Source organism: Dictyostelium purpureum, assembly GCF_000190715.1.
Source record: "Dictyostelium purpureum unplaced genomic scaffold DICPUscaffold_546, whole genome shotgun sequence".
Lineage (NCBI taxonomy): Eukaryota > Evosea > Eumycetozoa > Dictyosteliales > Dictyosteliaceae > Dictyostelium > Dictyostelium purpureum.
The window spans coordinates 1-10,864 of NW_003519880.1; the positions used below are offsets into that span (position 1 = coordinate 1).

General features: G+C 24.3%; 3 protein-coding genes across 3 annotated transcripts; 1 reads left to right on the forward strand and 2 right to left on the reverse strand.

Annotated features, from left to right (window-relative positions):
* DICPUDRAFT_96022 (uncharacterized protein) lies at positions 1–2,506 on the reverse strand (the record flags this gene model as incomplete). The annotated part of the gene is made up of 4 exons (XM_003294315.1): positions 1–348; positions 472–1,581; positions 1,663–2,045; positions 2,088–2,506. 4 exons carry the CDS (start codon positions 2,504–2,506, stop codon positions 44–46), a joined length of 2,217 nt encoding a protein of 738 aa, XP_003294363.1. The 3' UTR covers positions 1–43.
* Positions 2,507–3,627: 1,121 nt separating this feature from the next.
* On the forward strand, positions 3,628–5,220 carry DICPUDRAFT_99935 (uncharacterized protein; the record flags this gene model as incomplete). The annotated part of the gene is made up of 2 exons (XM_003294314.1): positions 3,628–4,234; positions 4,304–5,220. The coding sequence occupies 2 exons, from the start codon at positions 3,628–3,630 to the stop codon at positions 5,170–5,172; spliced, it is 1,476 nt and encodes a 491-aa protein (XP_003294362.1). The 3' UTR covers positions 5,173–5,220.
* A 42-nt stretch (positions 5,221–5,262) lies between these two features.
* On the reverse strand, positions 5,263–8,147 carry DICPUDRAFT_159355 (uncharacterized protein; the record flags this gene model as incomplete). The annotated part of the gene is made up of 2 exons (XM_003294316.1): positions 5,263–7,511; positions 7,574–8,147. The coding sequence occupies 2 exons, from the start codon at positions 8,145–8,147 to the stop codon at positions 5,263–5,265; spliced, it is 2,823 nt and encodes a 940-aa protein (XP_003294364.1).
* Between the last annotated feature and the right edge of the window lie 2,717 nt (positions 8,148–10,864).

Consider the following 10,864-nt stretch of genomic DNA (forward strand, 5'->3'; position numbering starts at 1 on the left):
TTTTTTAGAGAATTTCTTTTTTTATTTTTATATTTTTTTATATTTAATCATCTTCGTCCTCTTCATCCTCATCATCTTCATCGTCTTCATCTTCATCGTCATCTTCATCTTCATCTTCCTCTTCCTCCTCGTCGGCGTCGTCTTCCCCAATAGAGTTCAAACTGTTGCTGTCTATATTTGTTAAAGAGAAAACACCTAAAAGATTATCATTGGGCATTTCATCGTCATCGCCAAGAATTTGAAAAGTATCGCCATCGTCGTCAAATCCACCAATTTGAGGGTTACCAAATGGATCAATGTCTTTTTTCATACTAATAAATTTATTATCTCTATCTAATTGTTCAAAAGCTAATATATAAAAATTTGTAATAATTAATTTTTTTTTTTTTAAAATTGTAAAAAAGAATAGATTGGTAAGTTAATTGATTAAAATAAATAAATAAATTAATAAATAAATAAATAAATAATTACCTTCTCTGGTAGTTTCAACATCAATTCTTTTTTCGGGTATTAAAGAGGTTTCTTCCTTGTCAGATGGTGGTGATTGTTTTTCAATAGAATTTTGATTTTGTTGATTGTTTTGCTTAGATTGATCACGCTTGCCCCTATGTCTCATTCTATAGTCAGTCAATCCATACCTATTTTTCATTCTTTCAATACCTTCTTTGAATGATGATTCTGTAAGCCAACCATACCTTTTAAGACATAAGTTTTGAACTGGTTGTTGACTGAAATAGGCTTTGATTTTAGGTTCTTCAATATCACAAATTTGGTAAAGTGAGTTAAAATGCGATGGTGGAGTTTTAAATGTATAATCGTAACCTTCGTAACTTGATGGAATTTGTGGTGTATCGGTTTTTGATGTTTGAAATTCAAATGTATTAATTACCAAATTCTTTTTTCTAGATGGATTAACTTTTTGAGTTTGGTCACTATTAAATAAAGGTATACTTTGTATTATTGGTGGTGATGTTTGTGTATTTTTATTATCTGCACTTGTATCCATTATATTGCTTTCATTACTATTATCATTTTCGCTATTATTGTTATTGTTATTGTTATTGTTAATATTATTATTATCACTATTATTGTTATTATTTTCAGTTGAGTTTTCACCATTATTATTTTCATTATAATCATCATTATCTTTTTGAGTTTGAATTATAGTTTGGGATTGAGATTGGGAGTGAGTTGATATTGTTCGAAATGGTGAGTTTGTTTTTGATGGTGACATTAATGATGAGTTTTTGTAACCCATATTGGTTGTAAATTGTGTTTCTTGGTCAGAAATTCTAAAGTCGATAACTTGATATTGATAGGTTTCTGGATGAATTCTTGGGTCATAACCTAGTCTTACCCAACACTTTCTCCAAGGGCCATCGACATAATTGAATGCTACTGAAGGTAATAGTTTCTTTATGTGAGTTAATAAACCACCCGATTTTTGAACATTATCAATCAATACTACAGATAACCAAATTGGTCTTTTTTCAAATAGTTTTTTTAAAAGTTCTAATGTCTTTTTCATCAAATCGCTAATTTGGAATTGACTTGGTAAATTAATTGGTTTGGTTGGAATTTCTTTGAGTAATATTAAAATGAAATAGTTAATATTAGTATAATATAAATTAAAAGAGAAGATAAAAATAAGTATATACATACCACCATCAAAGTGACAGTGTGCAACAGATTTACGTATTGGTTGTTTTGAGATTAAGAATTGTTTAGTTTCTGGGTCAAATTGTGCATGTGGGTTTGATTTAAATTGATAGTTCATTGGGAAATCGACACGTGAAAATAAAGGTGGGATTAGATTCATAGGTTCATCTCTTGCCAATTCGTTATCGTTTTGAGCGTAATATTGACTTTTTTTATTTGTTTCTTTATTGTCTTTAATTAAATATTGGAAGTCGCAAAGACCGTCAAATTTAATTGTTGTTGGTACCAATGCTATAACTGATGCTTCGAATTTTTGTTTTTCATTATCATCAGGGTTTCCTTGTTGTGATTGTGAATGTTGTTGTTGTGTTGCTGACATTGGTGTTCTTGGTGATAATGGTGATATGGGTGATATTATTGATGGTGACATTGGTGTTAAAATTGGTTTTGGTGAGTCGAAATCGAGACTATCATTATTTGCTGGTGGTTGTGGTTTAATGGCTCTTATCCTTAATAAAACACTGCATGTGGGTGACTTTGTTCCAAAAGTAGGTTTGCATGTTGGGTTATTTGGTCTAAATTTTAATTGTAAATATTCTTTTTCACGTGACTTGATAACTTTGGTAATCTTTGATAAACCACCTACTGATTCAATAGCCCTATCTGGGTTTTGTACATTTGCTGGATACTCTAACCCATAATAGACTGTAGTTGGTAATGGTCTAATTAATGCTTTTTCATACCTTACATTTTCTGTTGATATTAAATTATTGTTGTTGTTATTATTATTATTATTGTTGTTATTATTACTGGTGCCTGAGTTTGGATTTGGTAATAAATCATCCATTGTGTAATTAATGACAAAATTTAAAATTAATTTAAAAAATTTTTCAATTTTTTAAAATTTTTAAAAATTAAAAAAAAAATAAAAAAAATAAAAAAAATAAATAAGAAATAAACATAATATTTGATTTTAAAAGGATTTTATTTAATTTTTAATTTAAAAGGTTTATGTACATTAAAACTATGATTTAATAGTTTTTTTTTTTTTTTTTTGGGGGACACAAAGAAGACCTAAATGTCTTTTTTAGTAAATTTGGGGTTTCTTTTTTTTGAGGGCATGTTAATGAAATGCAACCAGTTTTTTTATAACTCGGAATATTTCTTCTTGTTTAAAATTTTATTTGAGAGGGAGTTGATATTTAAACCAAGTAAAGATTGGTTTGATTTTTTGGTATTTTTTACTTCTTTGTATTTCATTTTGATAATTTTTATTTTTTTTATTTGTTTTTTTTTTTTTTAATATTTGTTAGTAATGAATGAATGTAAAAGTTAAAATGAAAAAATTAAAAAATTTTATTTATATTTATACATTTTAAATTATAATCAAAATAAAAAATAAAAAATTTCAATTTCAAGTAAATAAATCTTTATAAATTGTTTTTGAATGGAAATAATAATTATTTTAAAATATTCATTAATATTAAAATTTAACTTTATTTTAATTTAATTTTTATTTTAATACATAAAACATTTATTATAAATAATCAGGGGTAAAAAAAAGATTATTTTGGTCATTATTTTATTATTATAATTATTTTGTGAAAAAAAAAAAAAAAAAAAAAAAAATTTTTTTCAAAATATTTTAAAATAATTATTTTTTAAAAAATTTATATTTGTCATTTCTTAACGACATAAAACGGATAAATTTTATTGCAGCAATATCACAAATCTATGTTGTCAGAGTAAAAACATTAATTAATTGGAATTATTTGGAAATTTTCATTATTTATGATTTTATAAAATGATTATATAAGCAAAGTATTTTTTTTATTTTTTATTTTATTTTTTCATAAAATAACTATTATTTTTATTTTTTATTTTCATTTTATTATTTTTATACTACCAAAAATTTTTTTTATTTATATATTGAAACAAATAGAAAAAAAAAAATAAAAAAAAAAAAAAATGGAAACTAACAATTTCCAAACTATTATTAAATTTTTACTTAATCATATTTATATTAGTTCGCCATACAAACGTTTTTCATCAAGAGCCAACCACAATAATAATGAGGCAATTTCTTTAAGTTTGGTTTCAAAAGAATTCTTTCAAATAACTTCAAGAGTATTAACAAATGAAATTATTGGTTTTAAAAATTACGATATTTTAAAATCTTTAATTGACCATAACGGAAAAAAACCTTTCAAGTTAATACATAATACCATCGAATATGATCCATTAGGAAATAAACCATTCATTCTAATCAAAAAGTATCATTCATTCCAACAGTATCAAAAAGATATTTCAGAGGGTGTAACATTTGAAAGAGCTCTTGTTTGTTCCCTTGGTCATTCCGATTCAATGAAGGTTTTAAAGAAAATTTCAATTTTTCCAAATAACCATCTATTTGATTTGACAATTACCGAAGATTCACATGATTGTGTTAGAGAAATTAAAGAATTTTTACAAATTGATATACCAGAGTCATTAAATAGAGTAAATAAGGTTTTGGTTGAAGGTAATTTTAAATCTGACATCAAAACTAATAAAATTCATCACGATTTATTAAAAGGTATGTTTGTTAAATTTAAATATATAACTATAAAAACATATTATATTTATTAACACTATTTCTTTAAAGCTATTGTCAAATTAAATGCAAAAAGAGTTTGGTATAATTCCCGTGATTCAAAAGGTACCCATTATCTTTATAACTCATTGTTCTTAGATAATACAGCCACCGAGTCAATTATTTTTGAAATAGGCGACCATCAAGAACCATTCTCTCTTAATGCTATTAGGCATTTACCAAATTTAAAGAAACTATCCACCTATGTTGCATTCCATGATATCATTAGATTGGCAAATAATGTATATTCTAAAAAAACATCATGCAAAATTTTTAATGGGGTTCCCCATGGTTCGTTCGATAGTGAATCAGTTGTAGATACTTTTAACAATAATATGGTCCTCTTTAACCAACATCCAAAACTCAATCATTTTTCTTTCAAGAGCTTTTGTACCTCGGATAGTTGTCTTTCTCAAACCGACAAATCTTTGGATTTTTCAGTTATTAGTAAAGCTTTTTCAATACTTTTAAATAGTTCAAACTCTAAAGCAAAGTCATTGGATTTACAAGGTTTTAATTTCATCAATTCAGATTTTTTACAATCTGTAGCATCAAATAAAACCATAAGAGACCTATCACTAATTGGCACCAATCCAGAACCATTCTTTTTAAATGTATTCCCAACCAATAAAACTATCAGAAACTTATACTTGCAAAATCATAGCACCGAGTTTTTTAAACTTATTGGAAAGTATAGGGATAACTTCAATTTATATTCGATCACAGTTTTTACCATGGACAGTAAATCAATTCCAGACTATATAAAGTTATTAAAACTAAATTCACTACAGTTAAAAGAGTTAAAGGTAATCATCTTTAATGGAAGTAAACGTGACATGTTCCAAAGAGTAATAAACAATGTACTTTTAACAGTTTCATAACCAATTGTTGTTATAATAAAAAAAAAAAATAAAAAAATAGAATATAATAAAAATATAAAAGAGTTTTAATTATTATTGTTTTAGTTTTATTTAACCAAATTTATTTTTTAAATATTCAAGTTTCTTAAATGGTTTAATTTTGTCTTTAAACAAAGGCAATTGTTTAGTTTGATATAGGCATCCTTTTTCATACCACAGTTTAGAATTTTTATTATCACCAAGCATAAGAAATAGATATGATATACAAAAATGCGAGTAGTCCACTCTTAGACCGTCAACTGTCGAGTACTCTATATAGGTTTGATATAGCTTAATTGAATATATAGCTGAAGATTCTGCCCCATCTCCATCGATATAATATGAGTGGTAAATCTCTGCTAAATAAAAATATAGAGATTCATTGGGAAATTTCTTTTTGGAATCTAAAATGATTTTGAAATGGTCAAAACCATAATCCAATTCACCATAAAAACAATATAATTTACCAACCATAAAATGTAAATCGAGATCTCCTGGATCTTCTTTTAACTTTTTTTCAACTGTTTCTATATATAACATTTTTGGGTCAACTGCATCTCTATTACTATTGAAAGTGTCTTTTGTAAAAACCATGTTAAGTTGAGCTACTATATTTTGCTTATATTTGGAAAAATTATAATTATTAATAATTTGAATTAATTTCTTCAAATGATAAGGTTTAAAATTAATTATATAGTATTCTGGTGAAAGGTATAGTTGGTATAGTAGTTGACTTGATTCTTCGATATCTGAGTCTTTGGTTTTATCTGCTGTTTCTAAAAATTGAATAAATCTTTGGAATAGAGCTATTGCATTGATAAGCTTTGTGGCCATTTCTGATTCTTTAGACTGTTGATATAAGCGTGCTACATGATCAAAATAGTCTATTGAATTTTCCTCTAAAAAAAACCATTTCAACATTAATTTGTCTACCTTTTCAGAATGAATATACATGTATATGGACCATTTTTTAACAGGATCGAAGTCATATAGTGAATTTGGAATTTCTATATTGGTATTTTTTGATACTTCATCAATTCTATCTTTATTTTCATCTTCATTAATTTCTTTTAAATAAATTTGAGCTTTATCGAATTGAATAGCAGATTTCTTTATTAAATCCAATCCCCTTTCTTTATCCTTTGGAATAAAATCATAATAACCATTATACAGTAGCGCACCATATTTAAACATAGCCTCTGCATGTTTCTCTGCTACAGCCCTTTCAAAATAAAATATAGATTGCTCAATATCAATGTCAAGACCACCACCATATAGGAAACGTTGGGCCAAGGCCAAATCACACATTATTTCATCACTTTTTTTATAACCTGTATTATTCAAACTTGATTGGTACATTAGCGAAAGCGATACCATATGATTAGGGTTTAGAGTGTCCGGAATTCCAGTACTATAACATTCCGATAGAAAGAATAAACTTAATGGAAAATTAAAATGGGCTGTTCTTAGGAAAACTCTAAATCCTCCCTTAGGCACTATATTGAACATCACCTTTCCAGTACCCTCCATTCTTTTATATTTATTCATTTCATTTGTAACATATTCATCTATTATTCTAAAGATGATGAAGTTTACAAAAGAATTTGGTATGTTGTCGTTTTCACTATCAAGGATATTAAATTTTGTATTTTTGATAAAATTCTTTGCTTCTTGGATGAAATCTCTTTTTTTTTTTGGATCTTTAAAATTACTTCGTTGCACCAATGTTTGGATTGATTCGTTTTGAGACATTTTTACCATAAGGTTAAATTGACTTTCTATTTTGTTTTCTTTTTTTCCTTTTTTAAAATATTTAGCTACACTGAATAAACTTAAAGCGCATTCATGTTTACCCAACTTTTTCAAAACTAGACCCAATCTATAATATGCCACCGGATTGTCAACTTCTAATAGTATTGAGTTAATTGCATTTTCTTTTGCTTCATATAGAGTTGATATGTTTGGGAACTTTGTTTCGTTGGAATACTCTTCCAATAAAACATAGCTTAGGTTTGAATAAATTTGTGCCTTGTATGTAATTGGTATATCTTTTTCATCCATAACTATTCTACTAATATGAGTACTGCAACAATAGTCTTTTCTTTTCATTGATTCTACAAAAGAGTTTGAATATTCCGAAAACCTGGATAACCATTCTAAACTAATAATCTCTTCACCTATATTTGCCGTTGATAAATCTTTGGCACCTTTAAGATTATTACCAACTAAACTGTGAATTGAATTTTTTATTTTCAAATGAAAATCATTATATTGGCTTTTATCATTTAATTTAAATTCCTCAGAATTTTTAATTTCAATAACTAGATATATTTTAAATTATTATTAATGTTCATTTGTATAATATAATATTTTTATATCTTACTTTTTAAATATATTGATTTTATTTTTTCAATATGTTTATTTTGACTTAATATAAAATCTTGATTTATATTTTTATATTGAAACTTTAACAAAATAGTTGATAATAAATCTACATCCCATTTTTCCTCTAGCAAACCACTGTCTATTAATAATCTTTCTTCTGGTGATAGATTTTTATAATATTCAAACCTATCTGCTAAGAATACACCAAAACCTGGACTACTCTTCCATTGTGATTCACCACCACTTTCTCTTAACCATCTATCTTTAAATACTTGTTCTAAACAGGTTTTACCATGGTTTACCAATATGTTATATATAATAAAATAGTTTTTTAAATTGTTTATACTATCTGGGTTACTGATATAATTTACTTTTTCTTTTACAAGCTCAACTTTTACTGATTTGGCCTTCTCTGGGATTTCACCATATCCAAATTTAAGAGCAACTTTCAAATTAAAAGCAAAATGATCAAAACCTATACCTACTAACAAAGTTAATATAAACCCAAAATAATAATATAAAAATGCTACTGCTAATATATGTATACTAATTACTAATATATTTGCTCTCATCTTTATTATAGTGATTGTATAATTTATTTATTTTGATATGGATCAATAAAAATAAAAAAGGGGGAAAAAAATATTAAAAAAATTTATAAATTATAAAAAAAATATTGTGGTTAAATTTGTAAAAAGTTTTTTTTTTTTTTTTATTATTATTTTTGATTATCCATTTGTTTTAATTGTTTTATTATAGACTTATAATAAAAAGATTTATAAAAACCTATGAATATGTTTTTTAAGAAGTTGAGATTAACTATTTATAAAAATAGTATTATTCATTCTATTTTATTATAAAAACCAATATTTTTTAATATTAATTAAATAAATATAAAAAAACACAATTAAAATTCACACAAAAATAAATTGATTTAAATTTAAAAAAAATAAAAAATAAAAAATAAAAATAAATATTATGTGGTTGGTTCAAAAATTTATATGGTAAAATAATACATAAAATTACATTATTTTATATGGAAAAATAAAAATTTTTGTATTTGAATAAATTTTATTTATTTTATTTAGGAAATTATTGACACAGGAAATTGTTGATTTCTTTTCAAACAAACGACCAATAATATAATCCAACGAAATTGCATCAAATTCAGGTATGTTTTCTAAAAACTTATCTGCATCTTCATTTTTTTCATTGTACTCTCGTATTGTAGAAAGCATATTAGCTATTGCATTGCCTTGATTATTGATGGCTAAATCAGAAATCTTTCTGGAGAATGCACTGCTACCATTTTTGCACGGACAATCGCACTCACAAATTGCCTTTGCTGAAAATTTTTTTTTTTTTTTTTATTCCCGCACTTAAAATTTATACAAATAAATAACGAAAATGGAACTAATGAAAGGAACATAATAGGTGGAATAATAGCAATAGTATTAAACCTGCTTATTGAATTTCTGTTAATATTTTATTTATTTTATTTATATTTTATTTATACTATTAGCCACTCTCTGTAAAGAGTGTTTCCAGCTCTACCAGGGGAGGTTAGTATATTAGAGCCAATGGTTAATTATTTATACCTTCAGGCAGTATAAATAATTAAACACCATATTGAAAATTTGGGGTTAATTATGTATACCACCACGCAGAATACATAATTAACCGCCACATTGAAAATAGGGTAAATTTCAAAAACATAGATACCAAGCGGGCCCAACTCACTATCTATGTAATCAAAATACCTATTGGGAGTTGATTTTATGATCCTTAGTACTTGAAGTTTTGAATGGTATATAATATTTGATATTTTTTAAGGATCCATAATACTTGATATGTTTTTAATTCTAAATAATCTTTGATATGTTAAATAATCTTTGATATATTTTAATGATTCATTATAGTTTATAGTTTTATATGCTATATAATACTTGATATTTTTTAATTATCCATAATTTTTGATATATTATGAGTGTTATACAATAATTGATATATTTTAAATGATGCAATAAAATACTTATACTTGTAATTATTATACAATTAATCTTGATATTATTGAATGATTTTCCAAAATATTAGATATTTTTTTTAATATCAAACTGCATTTTCCAAAATATTTGATATTTTTTTTTTTAATATCACTGCATTTTCCAAAATTGATTTTTTTTTATTATCACATTGCATTTTCCAAAATATTTGATATATTTTTTTTATCGCGCTGCATTTTCCAAAATATTTATTTATTTATATTATTTTTTTTTATTTTTTTTATTTTTTTTTTTTTCTTTTAATTTTTTTTCAAATCAGATATAAATATTTATTAATTTTTTAAAACTTTTTTTTTTGAAATAATTTCTTTTTCTTTTTTTTATATATTTTAATAAAATTTTATAAATTAAAATTTTTTTTTTTTTTTTTTTTTTTTAATGATATACTTTAATAATCTGAAATAATTATTTTGATCCAATAAAAAGATAGCTTTAATGCTAAAAAATCCCCGATGGTTTTAATGCTAAAAAATCATTTTTATGTTTTAATTCTAAAAAATCTTTTATATGTCTTAATGCTAAAAAATCCTCGATAGCTTTAATGCTAAAAAATAGTTTGTATTTTTTAATGCTAAAAAATCCTCGATAGTTTTAATGCTTAAAAATCTTTTATATGTCTATATGCTAAAAAATCCTCGATAGTTTTAATGCTTAAAAATCTTTTATATGTCTATATGCTAAAAAATCCTCGATAGCTTTAATGCTTAAAAATCTTTTATATGTCTTTATGATAAAAAATCCTCGATAACTTTAATGCCAAAAAATCTTTTATATGCTAAAAAATTCTCGATAGCTTTAATGCTAAAAAAATCTTTTATATATTTAAATGCTAAAAAATCCTCGATAGTTTTATTGCTAAAAATCCTCGATATGTTTTGATAATTTTTTTTTTTTTTTTTTTTTTTTTTTTTTTTTTTTTTTTTTTTTTTTTTTTTTTTTAATGATATGCTTTAAAAATCTAAAATAATTATTTTGATCCAATAAAATACTTACCTTATAATCATAATACAATAAAACTTGATAATCTTGAATGATCAAACCCACTTGAATTTACCTGAATGTGTATAATGAAAAAAAAAAAAATTTATGAAATTATTTTCTTTAAATACTTTTTAGTTTTTTAAAAAAAAAATTATAAAAAAAAAAAAATTTAATTCAAAATTAATTAATTTAATTAATCTATAACTATTTCCTAATTTATTTAAAACATCAATTCCAAAATAAGT